The sequence below is a fragment of the Chrysemys picta genome, chromosome 3, assembly GCF_011386835.1.
Source record: "Chrysemys picta bellii isolate R12L10 chromosome 3, ASM1138683v2, whole genome shotgun sequence".
NCBI lineage: Eukaryota > Metazoa > Chordata > Testudines > Emydidae > Chrysemys > Chrysemys picta.
Genome location: NC_088793.1, coordinates 156,642,031 through 156,663,732, shown reverse-complemented (window position 1 = coordinate 156,663,732; position 21,702 = coordinate 156,642,031). Strand labels below are relative to the sequence as shown.

General features: G+C 45.1%; 1 protein-coding gene and 1 long non-coding RNA gene across 6 annotated transcripts in view; one reads left to right on the top strand and one right to left on the bottom strand.

The window, feature by feature from the left end:
• Nucleotides 1-14: 14 nt before the first annotated feature.
• LOC122173531 (uncharacterized) lies at nt 15-21,495 on the bottom strand. Of its 5 annotated transcripts, none has more exons than XR_010600191.1 (6): nt 21,358-21,495; nt 6,168-6,279; nt 5,719-5,799; nt 2,749-2,824; nt 643-828; nt 15-375 (listed from the first exon to the last, which is right to left on the bottom strand). It is a non-coding gene; the product is annotated as an uncharacterized LOC122173531 (long non-coding RNA). The 5 variants fall into 5 exon arrangements; XR_010600193.1 differs by lacking the exon at nt 21,358-21,495 and adding an exon at nt 20,133-20,259; XR_010600190.1 differs by lacking the exon at nt 21,358-21,495 and adding an exon at nt 17,996-18,068.
• The window catches only part of PSEN2 (presenilin 2), a 29,382-nt gene continuing 28,340 nt past the window's right edge, over nt 20,661-21,702 (top strand). Inside the window, exon 1 of the mRNA XM_005289560.5 lies at nt 20,661-20,902. Within this exon, the coding sequence (XP_005289617.2) occupies nt 20,870-20,902 (33 nt within the window). The 5' untranslated portion in view covers nt 20,661-20,869. The remainder of the gene's footprint in view (nt 20,903-21,702) is intronic.

Genomic DNA, 21,702 nt, shown 5'->3' with positions numbered 1-21,702 from the left:
TCACACTCCCCCACCTAAAAGGGCCTTGAGGTAGTTGAGTGTTGCTGTTGCATTCTTCCCCTTTCCCCCAAAGGATGAGAAGTGGTCACCATACACAGGGTTTGTAAAGGTCTTTGGGATCCTCTGGAATGAGGGGGGAGCTCTGGCCCAGAAAAACACGTGATTCATGAAGACGATGTCAGTGGGGCTGTGGAATGGCTCCAGGGGGCATTGGCCCCCTGCTTCTGATCTCTCACTGAAGCCCCTTCTTTGTAAAGGGTTTTACTTTGCTCCTGCGTCATCACACCCATCTCCTTATTCTCAAAGTGTTGCTTTGGTTTTGAGAATTATCCCGATAACCCGACTTGCCAGTGGTGTAAATCAGAAGTAACATCCCTGCAATCAAAGGAATTATACTGGGGTAAAATGGAGGCAAATGAGAGGAGAATCAGACCCCAAGCATTCAAAGTTAAACCAACAAGGATGTAGAGGGATGGCTGGCTATCCTAACAGAAGGAATTGCACTCAGCCAAACACTTGTTAAGCTCTTCCCTCCTATCCCTTTGCAAGTGCAGTTAGTCCTCCCACTAGCTGAATACACACTCTTCCATGTCCCAAGTTAATTTCTGGTACAGGATTAGTTTGCAGCTATGTGTAAAATACCTTATTTTAGCTGAACAAGGGTATTGACGGCCTTGCTGGCCTCTGGCCAGGCTGACTCTTCAAACAAAGATGCAATGCCCACTGCTCTCTGGTTCCCACATTAGTTTCCTTTTTTGAAAAATTAAATCTTCATTGGCAGGCATCAGGGCAGGAATTTTAGGACCTACATTTGGAAACTCCACATTCCTGGCAAAGAAAAAAAAACACATTGGTGCTAACATTAGAGCTGCTGACCTATTTGTCACCAAGAGGTTAATGACCCAAAAAAGAAGACAGTGCTGTGGGAACTTTAAGAACCACGGGGTTCAGAACCTACGTTTAAGTCAAAAAATGGGATGCGTACAGGTTAGAAATGGTGCCCTTTGAAAGCAACCAACCATTAAAAGGGCAGTCCATACTCAGTAATTAGTAATGGCCTGGGACAATTATAAAAGTAGCCAGGGTAAGGGTGCTTTTTCCACACCATGTTATCCTGGCTTATGGTACCCAGAAGTTTCTTTAAGGCACAATAACAATTGGAAACAAGCACTAACTTTGCATTTTCACTAGAGGCATGTATTTGCAGAGAATGAGAATCTAAAATGATGGGAGTTGTAAATAAAAATAATGACTGAGACTTGAAGTGTCTCATTGATACAAACACTTCAGAAGCCTTCCTCAGACTTTAAAAACAGCCTTAATTTTATTGCAAATGAAGGAGTCTCCCTCCAAATGAGCAAATGTTGCACACAAGTTTGCCACTGTATCACGCAGAGAGACCAGATCTTCAGTTACGTCATGGGAAATTTGGAGACAATGGAATTCTTCTGCTCTGAGAGCAGTATCACTGATATCAGAATCTGTCCCAGAAACTGTTGCTCGTGCAGTGGACTGGAGTTGCTGCTAAAGATTATTGACTATTTAGAAGCCAAAAAGAATAAAAGATCAATGGAGACTGATTATTTTAAAGGCAGCATTTCCATCTATATGGAAGCAGGACTGTGTTTCAGTGGATCACATTTTAGCCATGTTAGGAAGACAATTATGATGCCCTTTGTACTCATGATAGGGAAGAGGCACTAACAGATATACATTTGTTGGCTGCATTTGCCTGGCAATTGTACACAAGCTGGGTCTCTCCTGATACCACAAGATGGGAGATGTCTAGGGCCAATGGTACAACTAGCTTTCCATTTTAAACTTGACGTTTAACCCCTATGCTAACTTCACCAAAACTAAGCCAAATTTTTCATCCCTGATCTCATGACAGAAAGGCTTTTTTTCAAAGCAGGGGGCAGTCAGACCAGGCATTTGTCAGAAAGGATATCTTGGAAAAGGTAGGATGAGATTAGCACTTTGTGAGGAGTTTCTTAATTTTTCCCCCAAACTCTGTCTGAACAGTGGATGAGCTAGAAACCCTCCATCTGGTTTATTCCTCAATGAGGAATAGTGCCTTTGATATTTTTTTAAGAAGTCTGATGGGATAATTTTGGAAACATTCATCTGGTTTTATTTTTCTTAACTAACTTTCAAACATTTTAAATTTAGGTACAAAATACCAACAAAATAAACCTAACGGGATCTTTTGGGATAAAACGTCACTTGGTTACATGCAAACCAAAATAGATTAACTATCACAGTACTCACTTTTCCAAAGGGTTACACAGGAATGGGATTACAGTAAAATATTTTACCCTAATAAGCTTAAACATTAACAAGTCTCAGGGGGTAGCCGTGTTAGTCTATATCCACAAAAACAACGAGGAGTCCAATGGCACTAGAAGTGGGTGTTTTACCCATGAAAGCTTATGCCCAAATAACTCCATTAGTCTTTAAGGTGCCACCGGACTCCTCATTGTTGTTTTTAAACATTAACAGTTATTGAAACTTTTTCAATGAGTAAATGTAATTAAGCTATTATAGCAATTGGGATGAGGCTGTAGTAGCCCCATACAGATCTCATGAACCCATTTCATACTGGGGTCAACAGGAAAAATCTATTCCACTAGAAGGAACCCAGGAGATCTAGTCCCTAAAATTTAAACAAATGCCATTCTCTTCATCAGCCAGAGATCTTTTATCCTGTCCATTAAACCAGAGCTGTTGTTGAATGCTAGACACACTCACTTTGGTTGATTCTCAATTCCGTGTAGTAACTGTCTGGTCAGCAAAGAAATCCCACAGTACAGTATTTGTCTGACGTCTGAGGAGAGCAAAGCCAAATACCACTCTTCAGTGAGGCACCAGCATTGAGCAACACATTGACCTGAAACTCGTACAGATATACACTGACCTGAGTTATGATGGTGTACGAAATGAGTGTGCTAGACCTCTAATTCATTTGGATGGCACTTGACATAAACAAAACAATTTGAAATTAATGGCTCAAATCAGTCCCTGGTGTAATTCCACTGAAATGAATAATGCCATAGCACGGATGACTTTGGCAAGCTATGTGGCATTTATATTGAAACTGTGGATCCCAAAGTGCTTCACAAATGTCAAATTAAACAAATCCTGGGCCCCATCCACAGCCCGTTTAAGTCGAAGGAAAGACTCCCACGGATTGCAATGGGCTTTGGATCAGGTCCTATATATTGTATAGGGACCACTTCCCTGATCTCTGAAATGCAGCCACCTCTGGGTTAAACACTGTTACAAAATCTTTCTTTGTGACTGATCTCAGAATTAAATTCAGACTCAACTCTCACACTGTTCTCCAATACTAGCCAGGAAGCATTTTTTTCCACACTTTCCTTTTTTCATCTGTGCTATTCAAAAAGCAGAGTGAGGATTTACATACAAGCCACTAGGTAGTCTGTCCAATTCAAATTAGTTTCCATTGGTTAGACAGTTTTTCCATTTCACAGTTCAGGTAATGATTGCAGACAGCCTTCCCTGTTAAGGGACAACTGTGTCTCCAAGAAGATGAACGGGTTACTAATAATACTCTGAACTTACAGTCACTGGCATATTTCATCCAAGGAACTCAAAGCATTTTACAACGGTGAGTCTATTAGTCTCATTATACAGATAAGGACACTTAAGGCAAAGAGAGTTGAAGTACTTTGCCCAAGGTTACACACAGAATGATGGCAGGTCTACATTGAAAACTTACAATCGGCATACCTACAACTCTCCGGGGTGTGAAAAATCCACTGGGCAGGAAAGTCCCAAAGTGAAACTGACTAAACAGAAAGTGGGACTGGCCAGCCCATTTTCCCTGCCTAAGGGGAAGAGTGAAAAAAAGACCAAAAAAAAAGTAAACAGCAGAGCTGATGAAGTGTGAAAGAGATTTTAAAATTTGTCATCCAGTTTTCTTAAAAGCAAAACAAACTCTGGCCCCAGCCCCAGCCCTACACTCTGATCTGTGCAGGGGACCTTTAGGGTGTGCTTACACTGCAGCAAAAGCCCCGCAGCATCACACGGGCTGACCTGGGTCAGCTGACTTGAGTTTGTGAGGCTTAGGCTGCGGGGTTAGAAAATTGCAGTGACATTTAGGCTCGGGCTGGAGCAAACCCGAATGACTACACTGCAATTTAATAACCTGCAGCCTGAGCCTCGGGAGTCAGTGTCAGCACCCTGACTTTGATCCAGCAGAGCACTTAAGCATGTGCTTAACTTTAAGCACGTGGGCAGCCCTATTGGCTTCAGGGGGATTACTGTGTGGTTAAAAGTAAGCACATGCGTAAGTGCACAAGTTGCTGGATCAGGACCAGAGTGCTCAACATCTTGCAGGCTCAACCCCATAATTTTCTTTAAAATTCCATAGGTTTTTGCAGTAATTTCTACAGAACCCTATTGGTTTAATTCCAGGATTTTTCTAGCTCAGAACATCCTTCTTTGCATGTGCGTATGTTAGCGGCCACATCTCTGTGATGCCATTTCAGAATGTGATGTCAAATAAATTTACCCTGGAATGTGAGAGACAAACTACTTAGGGGAAGAAAATGGCAAGACAAAAGAAAGCAGCAAAGGCCTTAATGACAGTGCTGAGGAATTTACCTCACTCAAGGTATTGTCACTGTGATGTATCAGTTTTGCTGTCTAGGACCACATAGATCATCCCACAGCATAAGTGCCACCATCACTCAGTGTAGACAACGAAGCGTAATTTACAAATGTCATGGTGTCTGACGTGGCTCACAACTCAGTGTGCCGATCTTAGGTCAGACTGTCAGAAAACAGGGCAGACACCCCAAACTGATGGTATATTCTATAATTAGATTCCACCAAGCCAGTAACAAATGTGCACTCCTGGATTACATATTAGTCTCACCATGGAGCCGCTCACAATCCCCTTAGGCTCTCCAGTGCACCTTGCCACTCAGACAAGCTGGACTTCTGTGATGAAAGGTTATTAAAACCAAATCGCCACACATTAGATTACTCTCAGCCCCAAAGGCCCAATCACTTACCCCAAGTCAATGGATGCTCTGGATCTCACACCAAAAACACTGATAGCCAATCCTTTAGTAAACTAATTAAAGATTTATTAGCGAAGAAAAAGAAATGGGAGTTATTGAGAGGTTAAAGCAGGTGAAATACATAACAGGTGAGTCAGAGTTTGTAAGTTCAAATGATAGCAGTGATGTGGTATCTACTAGTTTCCCATAAGTCTCTCAGGGATACCAAAATGGCTCGTGGGACCTCTGTCTTGTATCTGGAACGCCCCCTTACAGCATCCAAATAGATCAGAGCTGCAGAATCACTCCCAGGATTCCTTCTTATAGTTGAAAACAGTCTGGCAAGCATTTCCATCACAGCTCAGGTCCATAGATTTATCATTCTTGAACACACAAAGATCAACGCTTTGAAGTCAACATGTTTCTTCATTTACATTTCAAAGGCTCCAGTCTCCAATGGCTATACATAATGTAAACACATTAGCCAGAAACATTTCTTCATTAGTTTTCATGCAGCTTTACATATCAAGTCAATTCACATTTAAACACTAACACACACTTCAATCTAAGACTAATTAAGTATAGGATACAGACAAATGAAAACAATACAAATGAAAATAATAGAAATCAAGAGAGAGGTTGATTGTATCAGCACAAGTGAATTGATCTGAATACATATTGATACACTTACCCTTCTTTGGTATTCATACTCAAGTGAATTGCTCTATTGCCATGATCTGAGCTGGTCTGTCTGCGTTACACATCTGGTAACCTGTTTAGACAGCATGAGAACAAAATAAGGGCATTAACCTTCCTTCAAAATACCATGACAGTACTTTGCTTGTCCATTAGTCCGTGTTATAGCAAACCCCATTCAACTATTGTGAGTCAAATCCTTGGTCCACAGGCAGCTTGAGTGGCTAGGATGGGTATGGGGGCTCTCTGTGGGACACATGTTGGGGGGGGGGGCAGGAATCTTTCCCCCAGCCTGCTCTGCAGCCACTACTTCAGCATCAGAGCTCCATTACCTGGGGCCAGTGCATTTCCCTTCCACAAGGAGGAAAATGACCAGTCTAATAGTGGATCTGTATGGGGAGATTTTGACAAACCAGTAAAGTGCCTGAAACCACTATTGCTTACCTTCCTGCTAAGAATGTTGAAATTGCTGATGTATGTACTTTAGAAAAACAGAAAGCGTGTCTATAATGTACCCTGAGGAATATGTCTGTCAGGGTCCCAAGGCATGGACACTCTGAAAAAAAAAAAACCATAGCTGGTTAACCGACGATCATAAGGAAACCTCTTGCTTGACCTTTAAAAATTGCTTGCTTAGCAAGTTTTCTTTAAGGGATATGTCATTGTATTACTCATGTATAAATAAGGGGGAAAAGTTTGAGGTAGCAGGACTTCTCAGAAGGGGCTCTTCAGGGACTCTCCCTCTGGATGCATCTTGTGTTCCCCACCAGCAGACTGGCTGCCGCTGTGCCACTTGAGAGCCACACTGAGCTTCGGTAATTATCGAGGGTTGGGGGTGTTTTACTAACCTGTTGTGGACATATGTAAAGGCTTGAGACCAAGTAAAATTTAGCTTTAAGTGAAAGCACTCTTGTGTTGTCCTGTTTGTGCCAGCCATTTCTCAGTCGAACGGCTGTGTCTCCCCTGATTTATTTCCTGACACCACCTCGCACAGAGTAAAAGTCACCAAGAGCTTTGGGTTGAAAGAACCCGGGTAACAGATCCACTGGCCCTGTTCTCACTCTCCCCCAACAATCCCTTTCTACTGGGATGCAGGATTCTCCTGCAGAGCAAACTTCATGTATGATTGCTAGTGTATTACAATAGCACCTAGAGGCTAGGTGAGGTCCCTTTGAGCTAGGCACTATGCACTCACATATCTAGTAAGAGCCAGTCCCTCCCGCAAAGACCTTACAGTTTAAATAGACCAGACAGACAAAGGAAGAATTCTTATCCCCATCTTATCAAATCACACAGGCAGTCTGTGACAGAGCTTGGAAATCATCACCTAGGCTCTTATTCAGTGCCTTATCCACAAAAAGCCAGCCTTCCTCAATTCTTCTGAATCCTCCTATTTCCTTCCTGCAGTGGGTCTGGTGGTTAAGGGCTCTCCATGCCCTCAGAGGAGTAGGCTTGACTGGACCTTGGCTATGTAGGGGGTATCCATTCAAGGAATGGGGATAATCAGAATAGCTAGATTAGCTCGACATTGAGGTTAGAAGTCAAACTCAGACCTATTGAAAATATAGGGACATAACCATTCCAGTGGGAGAAACTTCAACACTTAGGCTATGTCTATACTACACCTTATGTCGGCAGAACTTACGTTGCTCAGGTGTGTGAATACCCCCCCCCCCCAGTGACATAAGTTACACCGACAGAAGGGCCAGTGTGGACAGCGCTATGTCAGCAGGAGAGCTTCTCCCAGCGACATAGCTTCTGCTGCTCATGTCGGTGATTTTATTATGCCAATGGGAGAGCTCTCCTGTTGGCATAGAGCACCAGACACGCTGCAGCAGCGCCATTCCAGTGCTGTATGTGTAGACATGACCTTAGTCTACAAGGACTTCACACCCCATCATTCAGAACTGCTGAATGCCTCCACTGTAGAGGCTGGCTGTTTTGACTACAGGCTATATTCACTGTAGAACTGGTTGTTTTGACTACAGGCCAAATCTTGCAGTCCGGAGTTCACCAGGAGTTTTACCTGAGTCAGGATGGCAGGATTTGACCTTATAAAAATATTTTCATGCTCTGCTTCTGAGCCATGAAAATATTTGAACAGGGGAAATCATTTAACTGACATTTAAGATGGTTGCTTTGGATGAAACCGTGAAATGAATCAGAGGCAGTTAGGGAGCCCTCAGCAAGAGGCCTGAAATAAACAAACATGAGATTAAACAGCACTGCACTAGACTACAGAAGGAATTTTGGAAGGAAAGCAGAGGTGGGGTGAGAAGGTATTTAACAGCTGGCAGTGAGCACGAAGAAGTGGTGATCATTCATCTTCATTAAGGATAATAGTCACTTAGCACTTCAATACCACTTTTCATCCATGGATCTCAAGGCACTTTACAAAGGACAGTGATGCCAAGTCTACACTACAGACCTATATCGGCATTCCTACGTCTTTCAGGATAGGAAAAATCTATACCCCTGAGCAACGCAGTTATACCGACCTAACCCCCATATAGACAGTGCTATGTCGATGGGAGAGCTGCTTCCGTCGACATAGCTACTGCCTCTCGGGGAGGTGGATTACCTGCCGACGGGGGATCTCTTTCCCACTGGCAGAGGAACATCTTCCCTTAAGCACTACAGCAGAGTAGCTGCATGAATGCAGCTATGCCGACGCAGCGTTTTAAGTGTAGACCTGCCCTTTGTATCATCACACCCATTTTACAGATGGGAAAATGGAGGCAAGGAGAGATGAAGGCCAACAGTTTCAGAACTGCCCACTGCTTTTTGGTGCCTCTGTTTTTGGGTGCCCAGCTTGTGATACCAGATTTTCAGAAGTGCTCAGCCCCCAAAGCTTCCACTGACTTCATGCAGAGTTGTGCCAGCTCAGCACATATGAAAATTAGAGTCAAGGTGTCTCAAGTTGGGCACCCAAAATGAGTGGCCATTTGTGAAATGCTGGCCTACATGACTTGCCCAGGGTCCACAGGAAGTCAGTGAGTCAGACCCAGAGCTGGGAATAGAGTCCGAGGCTCAGTCACCAACACTTGTTGTCTTTTTCTGAACATAGTGAAGATATAAACCCGCTTTTTTGACACTCAGCTTGGAATCTGTTTGTAACTTCGGAATGTCTCCAACTGTCCCACAACTGCCCCAATCCTTTTCTCACTTGCATATTAGTATTGCCTCTTTGTTTGCTCCCTCATTGCTGCTTTTCTAACATTTCCCACCAGCCCATTCTGGGGCGAAAGACTTCATTATATTTGCATTGTCTAGGGCTCATCTCCTGTCTCCATCCTTATTTACTGAAGGCAATTATTACTATTTGCATTGCAACAGTGCCTGGAGACCAAGGCTCCATCATGCTAGGCATTGAACAAACATATTAAAGACAGTCTTAAAAGAGCTTCTGACCGGACAGGAGCCAGGTGAGTTATCTGCTCAGTCACCAGACTATCCCACCTTTGCTATGCAGAAGGCCACCCTCATGTAAAGAGATTCTGACTGCAGTGGTGAGTACTGAGACAATGTGAGCGTCACAGTTTGCTCCAACCTGCTTGCAGTACATTGTCTTTTCTACTGTATTAGTTGTCTCAGGACCCAACATTCTCTGAGACTGTGCAAACAACACTTTGCGCATCGGATGTGGGGAAAAAGCAAATACAAAGGTTCAACAAATACTTTGGATGCAGACTTGCAGGTTGTATTCAAATGAATGTTTGTGATTTACTCATTTGCAATATTCATTCATATCTAGTCCTGACTCAGTCCTATTCCAGGTCACTAACTTTACATACTGCCTCCTTAAATGCCCCCAGCAGTTTCAGTTCAGCATGGTACTCTTCTTCATTCCCTGGCCTTAACAGCTGTGAGTTGTTAAGCAGCTCCTATGTTCTACCCCAGCACTGGAGGAAGTTATTTTAATATAACTTGCCACACAGGAGTGGCCTGACGCTGAACTGTTAGGCTGAAATTCACCCCGAGGCAGAGGGCCAGCCCAAGACCTATGCACTAATTAAGTCCCTCTTTATCCCCATCTCAGAGGCTTAAGTGGTGCATAGGTCTTGGGCTGGTCCTCTGCACAGGGGTGAATTTCAGCCTGAATGTGTGTACAGTTTAATCCCTATAGAAGTGCAAATTATTACATATTGGCCTGAGTATGAAGGCTGCAGTCATATCATTGTGACAACACATCAATACTAAGGAGATTTAGGTGAAATATATAGCCCAGCTTTTTGGGAATGGAAATAGTCCAGCCTTACTGCACTTATGAAAAATAATAAATGGGGACCATGAAAGGAGGTATGCAACTCATTAGTAAAGTGTCAGACTTTCAAGTATCCAGGACAACCACAGATGTTAAGATTAATTAGCTAGTTTGCCCTTCTTGAAGTGATCATGTCCATCACATGGGAAAACAATAAGTAAAGTGTCTTATGGTGAAAATGCTAGAAGAGTCTCCAGTTTCTGTTTTAAGTTTGTATTGTGGTAGCAGGTAGGAACTTCTGTTAAGGTTGCATTGACTTTTGCACTTAAAGCATCCATTCAACCTCTGTTTTATAAAGACATATTCTTGGTTCTGTTTCTCCTACAGTTTCAAGGTACCGTAGGGGAAACTAACAGCATGACTCAAAACTGATTTAGTTAAATCAGTACAAGTACCTCTGTAGACACTCCTATTTCAGTTTAAATTAGGCGTAGCTGGTTTAGTTTACATTGACTAGGAACAGTTTTAAACTTAAGCAAAATAAGTCACTGTGAAATCAAAATAGCAGCTACTCAGGGGTTTGCACCAGCTTCATTAATTGGCTTAAAAAGCAATCTAGTTAGACTGGTGCGACTTCTGTGTTTAGACAGAGTCTAAGAAATAGTATGACATTTAATCCAAAGGAATTCCACTGATTAACGTGGAGAAGTAGGTGAACTTCAGAGAGGGGAAGCAAATATCATTAAAATCAAAGGCCAGATTGTTATTTTATAAAAGTCAAAATATCCCCCACAAAAACAAAATGATAGCTCAGATTTCCTACCATTCCTACCATCAGTTCAGCTTCACCACCAGTGGTACCAACAGGCCTGATTCAATAAGGTACTTTAGCACATGCATAACTTCAACCATTAAAGTCAATAGGGCAACTTTATGATTAAAGTTATGCACATGCTTAAGGACCTTGCTGAACTGGGTCAATGAGGGGAGCCCTAATGTGGACAGGACATGTCATTTGAACCTGCTGCTTTAAAAAGGTGAGACACAGAAAAATTGGATGCTACTATAAACACAGTTCTAATGCTTATTGGTGCATCTGAGAGAGAACCTTCAGATGAGGTTTATTTGGGAAATCTTGATGAGATCTAGTGCACCAGACAAAAGCAGCGAGGTTAGAAAAGAGATGGCGCGCTGAATTAGGCACGTCTGACTAGCATATCAGAATCTGGCAAACGGAATGCAATTTCAAAACAATAGCTTTAAATAGTGCCAGGAATTTTGCAAGAAACGTTTTACAGATAAACTCCCCATAAAGGAGAGCAGTCAATGAATTTCACATATGTTTGATAAAATACACCTCAGAGACAGTCATGAAAGGTAACAGACTGCAAAGCAGTAATGTGTATGACAATAGGTTCTGCCGCAGATGGAAATCCATACACAGAAGGCCTCTGCCCCCTAGTGTGCATTCTAAGGATCTCTTATAGGATACAAAGGGCCAGACGCAGAGACTACATCTACATAAAGAAGAACAGGAGGACTTGTGGCACCTTAGAGACTAACAAATTTATTAGAGCATAAGCTTTCGTGGACTACAGCCCACTTCTTCGGATGCATACCGTGCATAAGTGGGCTGTAGTCCACGAAAGCTTATGCTCTAATAAATTTGTTAGTCTCTAAGGTGCCACAAGTCCTCCTGTTCTTCTTTTTGCGGATACAGACTAACACGGCTGCTACTCTGAAACCTTACATCTACATAGCAACTGGGAGGCTGCTTCCCAGTGCCAGTAGACAGACACACACTAACTTGAGCACAGCTAGTGTGCTAAAAATAGCAGGGTGGCCACAACAGTATGGGCTCGCTGCTTGAGTATGTACCCAGGGCGTTGGGCAGGATTGCGTGTGTGGGAAGCCCCGTTCCAGCTGCTATGTAGGCTTACCCAGAGATATGATGAATACTAACGGATAACTTGAATTCCTAGGTCCAGATCCTCCCCTCCATTTCTGTGCGCAGAGGGCACTGTGACCAGGCAGATCCCACCTGAGAAGGATGGATCTCATCCATATCATTCCTAAGAACTTTTTTTTGCATAGTGTATATTTTTAAAACTTGTCCTTTCTTTTATCCCAAGGCTGATGCTGCTCCCATTAAAGACAATGGGAGTTTTGCCATTGATTTCAGTTGGAGCAGGCTTGGGCCCAAAATCCTGCTTGCCCTACTCATGTGCATAATCCTGTCAGCTTCACTGGAACTAAGGTAAAGAGGATTCGTCCTTAAATTGGCAAAGCCAAGAGGAATCCCAAAGCTTCAGAGGGACAATACTGATTTTCCAGTCTATGACATTCACCTCTGAAGGAGTCATTTGATTTCTGTCCAAATTTCAGACACGCCGCTATCTGGTTAATGTCCTACTAATGAACAAAATATTCAAGAATTTGCAGAAAGTCTTGCTGTGGGCGTCACATTAAAAAACAAAAAAATCTCTCTCAGCCAGTAGTTCCCATGAGTGAGCCTCTTACAGTTCTTAGAATCAAAACAGTTGATGGGAATCAAAACAGTTCTGGGAAGGGCAAAAGTAACTTGACGACTTCATTTCGCATGCTGTGATTTAAAGGATAGAAATGATCTAGTAGAAGTATCCTTAGCTTTGTTACTAACACCTTACATTAGTAAAACTGAGGGCAAGACACTCTCCTGTGCCAAGATCAACTCAATGCAGAGAGCAGGGTGGGCAGCCAGGGTGTAGATGGTGTTGCCTTGATGGCTCGTATTTGAATGAGAACCACTGAAATGGGTACAGTGTCCCAAACAGATGCATTCCATTATGTGAAACTAGAGGGTCTAGCACAGGGTTTCTCAAACTTCTGTACTGGTGACCCCTTTCACATAGCAAGCCTCTGAGTGCGACCCCCCCTTATACTTTTTAATGTATTTAACACCATTATAAATGCTGGAGGAAAAGCAGGGTTTGGGGTGCTCACGACCTCCCCATGTAATAGCCTCATGACCCCCTGAGGAGCCCAACCCCCAGCTTGAGAACCCCTGGTCTAGCAGGGCTGACCTGTGAGGATCATTTAAAGGAACTTGGTATGTGAGCTGTAGCCAGGGCCAGCTCCAGGCATCAGCGACGGAAGCAGGTGCCTGGGGCGGCCAATAGAAAGGGGTGGCAGTCCACCCGTTGTTGGGGCAGCACATCCGGGTCTTCGGCGGCAATTTGGCAGTGGTCCTTCACTCCCTCTCTTCCTCTTCGGCGGCGGCTCAATCGGGTTTTTCTTTTCTTTTTTTTTTTTTTCTTTCACCACTTGGGGCGGCAAAAAAGCTGGAGCCAGCCCTGGCTGTAGCCTGGCTAAAGTAGAGACGTGAATGTTTATAAGTATCCAAAGGGTATAAAAACCAAGGAGAGGAGAGGAGCCTTGGGCCAGACTATACCTCCCTGTGCTAGCCTTGCCAGTTGCCTCAGATTCCATATCGGTAAGTGAGACTTGTTCACCTTTGCAAAACACTTTGATATCCTTTGGTGGAAGAAGCTCATGCGTGCTAAGTATTAATTAATGTGATATTGCATTATCAACTCCATGTTGTCTGATTTCCAGTCCACTCTTGCGGTCCTCATGTCTAAGAACCTTCTACAGCAATAGTTATTTATCTTAATCCTAAATACACTTGCCCTCAAACAAAAAGACACACACAAAGGACCTAACAAACTTCCCTGCACTCTGTTTAGTGGCCTCTATTCTCACCTCTGTAGGAATACCCAGCAGAGAGGAGTGGGAATTAGTGGGGAAGTAGGGTTTGCTCCCCAAGCCCCTTCAGAAGAGACATAGGACTCTGCCCCCAAACACTGAAATCTCAGGGGATTCACAGTAAGCAAGGGGTTTATATAGGGATAAGCTTTGCCTCCCTACTGTTGACTGGATTCTCCAGCTGTTCATGGTTCCAGGATTTCCTCAACCACCTGGTGCCTCAGGAAGTCTCTTGGGTGAGCAGGGTCCACAGCATGTAGGGAAAACAGCATTAATTACCACAGACCATCTGCAGCAGTTTGCATAGCTGTGGCCCTCATGTCTGGGCAGGGCGTGACAATCCAGTGAGAGCTGCAGGCCACCCCTTTCCCTTCCAACTTGGGGAGCCCAGAGTCCTCATGGAAGGGCTTTTCCTTTTGCACCGATGTGGCACTTGCCTTTCCTGCACACCTAGGAGTGGATCAGCAGGCACATTCTCCCACGTGCTTGGAAAGCAAAGCATGTGGGAAGGAACTCATCCTGTGTTCGTGCAGAACCCAGAGCAGGAATGGAGAGAGGGCAGCTTGCACATCCCAAATCCTGGAGCTACCAAGGGTTGGTTTGGCCACAAGCTCTAAGGATTGCCCTAGCCATGGTGTAGAGGTTCTTGCAGGGGAGAGCAGGAACAGAGGTGGTTCTGGGCTTCTGCAGGGATCGCCTGTGCCAGGGATACTGTTTGGGAAGAGGGGCTGGGGGGAAATAAGACAGATCAAGGAGCCTTAAGACAACAAAAACAACAAAGAGTCTTTGTGGCATCTTAGAGACTAACAAATTTATTTGGGCATAAGCTTTCGTGGGCTAGAACCCACTTCATCAGATGCATAGAGTGGAAAATACAGTAGCAGGTATAAATACAAAGCAAATGAAAAGATGGGGGTTGCCATACCAAGTGGGAGGTCAGTCTAACGAGACAATTCAATTAACAGTAGGATACCAAGGGAGGAAAAATCACTTTTGTAGCGGTGTGCAGTTGCTGGTGAGTATTTGCTTCAGGTTGGGGGGCTGTCTGTAAGCGAGGACTGGCCTGTCTCCCAAGGTCTGTGAGAGTGAGGGATTGTCCTTCAGGATAGGTTGTAGATCCTTGATGATGCGCTGGAGAGGTTTTAGTTGGGGCTGTAGGTGACGGCTAGCGGCATTCTGCTACTTTCTTTGTTGGGCCTGTCTTGTAGTAGGTGACTTCTGGGTACCCTTCTGGCTCTGTTAATCTGTTTCTTCACTTCACCAAATGGGTACTGTAGTTTTAAGAACGTTTGATAGAGATCCTGTAGGTGTTTGTCTCTGTCTGAGGGATTGGAGCAAATGCGGTTGTATCTTAGAGCTTGGCTGTAGACAATGGATCATGTGATGTGGTCTGGATGAAAGCTGGAGGCATGTAGATGATGTAGGTAAGTATAGCGGTCAGTAGGTTTCCGGTATAGGGTGGTGTTTATGTGACCATTGCTTATTAGCACTGTAGTGTCCAGGAAGTGGATCTCTTGTGTGGACTGGTCCAGGCTGAGGTTGATGGTGGGGTAGAAATTGTTGAAATCCTGGTGGAATTCCTCAAGGCCTCCCTCCCATGGGTCCAGATGATGAAGATGTCATCAATGTAGCGCAAGTAGAGATGGGGCGTTAGGGGACGAGAGCTGAGGAAGCGTTGTTCTAAGTCAGCCATAAAAATGTTGGCACACTGTGCGACCATGCGGGTACCCATAGCAGTCCCGCTGACTTGAAGATATAAATTGTCCAGACAGGCCATTCCTCACTTACAGACAGCCCCCCAACCTGAAGCAAATGCTCACCGGCAACTACACACCATACAACAAAAACACCAACCTAGGAACCAAATCCTGCAACAAACCCCGGTGCCATCTCTGTCCATATATCTATTCAAGGGACACCATCATAGGACCTAACCACATCAGCCACACCACCAGGGGCTCGTTCACCTGCACATCTACCAATATGATGTATGCCATCATGTGCCAGCGATGCCCCTCTGCCATGTACATTGGCCAAACCGGACAGTCTTTACGCGAAAGAATAAATGGACACAAATCTGACATCAGGAATGATAACATTCAAAAACCAGTAGGAGAACACTTCAATCTCCCTGGTCACTCAATACAGACCTACAAGTGGCAAAAAAACTTCAAAAACAGACTCCAAAGTGAAACTGCAGAACTGGAATTAATTTGCAAACTGGACACCATCAAATTAGGCCTGAATAAAGACTGCGAGTGGATGGGTCATTATTGTTAATTGAATTGTCTCGTTAAACTGACCTCCCACTTGGTATGGCAACTCCCATCTTTTCATGTGCTGTGTATTTATACCTGCTACTGTATTTTCCACTCCATGCATCTGATGAAGTGGGTTCTAGCCTATGAAAGCTTATGCCCAAATAAATTTGTGAGTCTCTAAGGTGCTGCAAGGATTCCTCGTTGTTTTTGCTGATACAGACTAACATGGCTACCACTCTGAAACCTTAAGACAACAGTGGATCAGGCTCAGACTTTCTAGGTTCAATGCTGTTGCAGAACACTAGGGGGAGCTCCAGCAAATACAGTTTGGGTTCTTTTCCTTTGCCTTCTGGTTTGAGTCTTTAGAGTGCACTCAGGTCATGTTTTCCAGCTTTTCTTCACAACCATGAGAGCTGATTTTTTTTTCCTCCCCAGTGAAAACAGATTCTCACAGTCATATGATTCCAGGAGCTGGGCCTTTAGAAGAAACACCAACTATCATGAGACTTGCAATAAAATTGCAAGAGTTGGCAACGCTGCATATTCTCTCAGCAAAACAGTGGCTTTTGTTGGTGTTTTTGGAGGGTGGGGAGCAGCTAGGAGAACGTGCCTTGAACACAAAAGCAGAGACTGATTCAAAACATTTAGAAACTAGAGAACACTGCACACCCAGTCATGCCTATTTTATGACAAATGAAATTTAGGAGCTAAACACTTTTACTGCTGGTCTGAGTACTTCCCTACCGCTGCACCAATTCCGAGCATTGGGCTTTAAGTGGGGTTTTCATATTTTGACAGGTTCTGGATAAGAGTAATGTTTATCAGTTCTAAAACATTTTAGATCTTTAGTGTCATCAGTTCAATGGGTTGGTCTGAATTACTGTTGGCCTCCCTGCTAGTTGGGCATCGTCATTTAGCTTGGATGGGATTACTGCTTTGATACGCACGTGCAGACCTCTGCCTAAGTAAGTCGCTGATCCTGTAATCTAATCTGTGCCAGCTGACCTTTATGCCTGTGCAGAGTCCCACTTAAATCAAACCTCAGCACTAGTGCCAATGTCTGAGTGTGTGGCTCTGGTTGCAAGATTATGGCCTAGGTGTGAGAAATTTTCTGTCCGACCCTCTACGCCACCCTACGACCTTGGGCCCATGCCACTTCAACTGGTTTAGGTCTCATATCTTGCTTGGCTTGCTGCTGTCTTATGACATCCATAACCACAGTATCTGCCATGTTATATGGAAGTCAGTGGAACATTAGGTCCTACTTGGTATATGCATCAGCACAGCGTGGATGATCAGGGAACATTCAGCCAACTGTCAATCAGCAAGTGCCACTTCAAAGTAGATATGGGCCTGAACAAAGTTCAGACTAAAACCCAAATGTCCCTAGAATTTTGGAGTGTTTGAATCCAGATTTTAGTTTTGTCCATTATAATAATAGGGACCAGCCATACTATTCAGAGCTGGATTCCAAATTCAGGATGAGGGGTTGGATTTGAAGCCACACAGCAGCATCTGGTATGCACACTAATTCAAGGAAACAGCAAAGGAATGGGTTTCCTGCTGTATGCCATTCCATGCCTGTCACCTGGTCAGCATCTCAGAGTTTGCAGTTCAAAAGGATGCAAAGTTCTGAAAGTCCAACAAATGTGCAGGCCCACCTCAGTGACCGCCAGTGTTTGTATGATGTTACACGACTCCCCATTCCTCTCACAGCAAGACCCGCTGCTGTAGTGCTCTGCCTCAGTTTCCCCACTACATTCTTCAGCCTACTACAGCTGTAGAGGTGACTTGCTGCAGTGATTTCACCCTCCAGCTAAGTCATTAACAAAAGTCCACCCCTTCTGGAATACTCCTAGTCCAAAAACCGAAAATAAAACAAAGTCTTTGTCCCAGTCTCCCACTGACCCAGGTCCTCCTTTCTGAGGGGCTATCTTCTAATTCCATCACTCTTCTGCCCAGAACTCTGGGTTCAGCTTTGGCCCTTCCCAGGCTCCTTTCCACCTTTCCTCTCAGCCCCTCCTGGGCTCCTTTCCCAAGCAGCCACTCCCAGGCCTTCCTACCTCAAGCCTTCCACAGGACTCTGCCTGCCTCATGCTTTCCTCCGGCCCCCCAGAGCATTATGCTCTCCCCTTCAGCCAGCTCTCTGCTGCTGGGCTGCCTTCCTCTTAAGTCCAACTTCCAGCACAGGTGTAGCAGAGAAAGGCTAGTTGATCAGGGCTGACCAACCCAAAGCCTCCTGGCCCTTAGATGGGCAGACCACCCTGTTACACTTCAGTAATTACTTTTCCCTGAGGGGTTGCAGGTTTCCAGGCTATGACAAACCTACTAAGGCTCTTGAGGAACACGGTCTGTGTATTTTAGAGTAAATGTTCCAGAAACTCACACCAGAGACTGATCCTCCTGCATGTCATCTACGTAATTGAAGAGGCCTTTAATGCTATTCTGATGGATAGTGTTGTGCCTATTGCCACTGGAGAGCCTACATAGCATCTCACTGTTTCACTTCTATCAGAAATCATGCTTCCAGCTGTTATTTATACCTCCTGACATTAAATAGCCATGACTCACTGCCTATACCTGGACAACTATAACAGTTTAGGACAGATCAGCGTGGTCCAACTTTTGCTCTCTCCCATGAGGGCAACCCCTATGAATGTCTCTCTGTGTTTAGAAAAACAGTCAGCCAGCTGACAATTTCTGGAAAGAGAATATGACCTTCTGCGCTGGAAAGCTGAGGTTTCGTTTGTCAGATTTTCATAAGAGCCACTTCTCCCTATATTATTTATGAAAAGTGCTTTAAGGAAATGACTGCACAAATTTGTTTGTTTAAAAAAAAATGCAGCAGAAAGCCTTTTTCCGCAGCACACACTAATATGGATTGGGCAGCTAGTAGAAAGGATTCTTTAGCTTCCTCTAAGGTCAGATGCTTCTCTGGGGATGTATTCAGAAATAGCATGTGAAGGGACTCCCAGGCTGAAAGCTCCTTAGCAGGCACTCTCAAGGAAAGGGTCTGACAGACCACATTGTCTTAGAATTATTCACTCACATACCACAGAGACACACAGCTAAAGCGGATTTTTTTTCCCGTGGAAACCAGATATAAACAGACAGAACATAAACTTGGAGGGAAGCAGGATGAGCCCTACATGACCACAATCCAGTAGTGTTGTTAGTTAGGGTTGCCACCCCGCCCAGGTTTTCCCAGGATTGTCCCTTTTTTGAAGTAGCTGTCCTGGAAAATCTGTAAGGTGCTCAGCACACACCGCCAGTTGTCCAGTTTTATGGGCTCAGGAAATCCCAGTTTTTTGTACTTCAGTGGTGGCATCCCTACTGCCATTTTGCAATTTTGTGAGTCTTGCAATATTTGGCATTTTTCTTAATGCCCCAACTCCTGGAGTCATATGAATACACAAGGATCTCAACTTTAATGTAAAAAACAAAGTACGTTTCTAGTTCTGATAGTTGCAGGGGGAAATAAGAAAATGTAGCCCAAATGCACCCTAGAGGCTTAAAGAAACAGAAGGCAAATAAAGAGCATCTCACATTATTATTTTAAATCTCATAATTTTAAACTTAATCTTGTGTTTTTAGGAGGCCTGTCTCATGATTTTTGAGCACTTATATTTGGCAACACTGCAGTAGTCTTTGTTCAATCTCCCTTCTCCTCCTGGGAGAGACGGACTACAGCTTTGGGAGCGCTGGTGTTGGGGAGAGGTAGACACCTAGTTTGATAATCCCAGGTGCTTTGTTTACTCTGGTGACTAGAACCGGACAGAAGAAAGGAAGTCAAAGGGTCAGTTAGTCCAGAAAGATAAGCCAAGAAGGCAAAGGAGTCAGCAAGGGGCACAGTTTTTAAACGGTCATACAGTACTGTGATCATTTAAGATATATAGCTAAAAATGGCCCAAGTCAGAAGAAACCAAGAGTGAGGCAAGCAAGGTGACAGGGCTCTAGGCAGATATACTATAGTGCCAATTACCATAATAGCTAGTAATCATTTCCTATGTAAGTTAAATCTGCACAGTGAGGTCCTTGGTGAACTTAATGGAGTTTTCTCCTCCAAGTTCTCATTTCCCAGGATAAGGAGACTGCTTGGGGAATAATCTTTTTTAAAACTCACTATCTTGCTATTTAGAGTCCAGGTAATTTGTCAAGGAGGAGAGTATTGCAGGATCTCCTGAAAGTGGTCAGACTTACTGTAGAGGGAATTCTTCCAGTTCTATGGAGAGTGAGCCCACCTGCTCTAATGGGAAGTGAATTACTCCATCAGTTACTTATGTACCTGCTAAAACAAAACAGCTTGGGTTGTTTTGTTTTGTTTTTTTAAGAGAAAAGCTAATGCTAGGTCACATGGCAGCCTGCAGTGCCAAGGAAGAGCTAACGTGCTGATATTGTTAATAGTATAGCAGATGTTCAGACTAACGACAACACTGAACCAAAAGTTTCGCACCACCCCCAAAATCCTCTGAACTGGCCGGTTCTTGCGCCGTCGTTTCAAAGCGAAGTATGGGTCAAACCGCAATAATTCCTTAGCTGGGCTAAACCATGGGGACCCAAACAGCCCGGGCTCCGGAGCTGCCCTAGACCGAGCAAGCTAATAGTCTCCTATACGGCCCCAGAGCGCAATCACTCGCACGCTTTATATGATCCAGCCACCAGCTGGGGAAATAAGGAACGCCGCCCACTCCGCACGACGCCTTCCCATTGGCTGGTCCTCAGCACTCCTCCTCTCCATTGGAGGAGAGGCTTCGGGGTGGGAGGAAGTAGGCAGTGGGCGACAGCCGACTCGGCTAATCAGAGGCCGTGCTAACCCTAAATCCGCGTTCGGAAAAGGAACGTGGCGGAGCCAATAGGAGCGGAGCGGGGTCGGGTTTTGCCAGGGCTGGGTAAATGGGCTCGCGGAGCTCGTAGTGGTGCGGAGCCGGGCGCTGCAGATGCGGCTGGGGGAGAGCGCTGTGCTGGGCTGGGTAAGGATACCGATACCCCGGGCTGCGGGAGCCTCTGCGGCCCGGGCCGCCCGACCTCCCCTTGCATCGGCTTCCTGGAGCCGGGCTCTCGGCTCCTGCTGGCATTGGTTCCCCCAGTGCGCTGCCGCCCGGGCCAGAGGCTCTGCTGGGGCGGGGCAGGGCCGCAGGCGGGTGGGTGCCTGGAGAACTCGGGTGCTGCCTTGAGGAGCCCAGCCCTGGGGTGGGGGTACCGTGTCTCTGCGCCCCGTACCCCGAGTGGGCCCTTCCTCGGGCCCGCGCTGTAGGGGCGCGAGAGGGACAAGGCAGGCGGGGCAGTCCTGCTGTTGCAGCTCGGGGCCGCTGTAGTAATGTCCCCCACAGCCCTTCTTGCTGAGGCGGCTTGCGGGTGACCCCGCCCCGCCCAGCGTGTTACGGCCCTGCAGGGGGCTCCCGGGTCCACCCCCTCGCTGACCGACCTGTCTCTTCTGCCTCGTAGTCGGGGTGGTTGAAGTTGGGTTATTGGGCTCAGTTCTCTAGGCACTTTCCTGGTGTCCGTCCCAGGCTGGGGTTGGCTCCTTGTCTCTGCGTACACACTGGCAACGTGAAACCGCTGCCTTGGTAGGAAGAATGTGGGGCTGGAGGTGTGGCAGCACCCCCTGAGTGGAAGTGGTTTCCATGATATACAGCGTTTACAGTTTTGTTCAATGGCTCTCAATACCCCCACTATAAAAATTGTTCCAGCACACATGCGCTTAACCCCTGTGCATATTTGCTGTTAAAAGCAGTATTGACAGGCCCTTACTTCTGTTTTCTAAAGATAC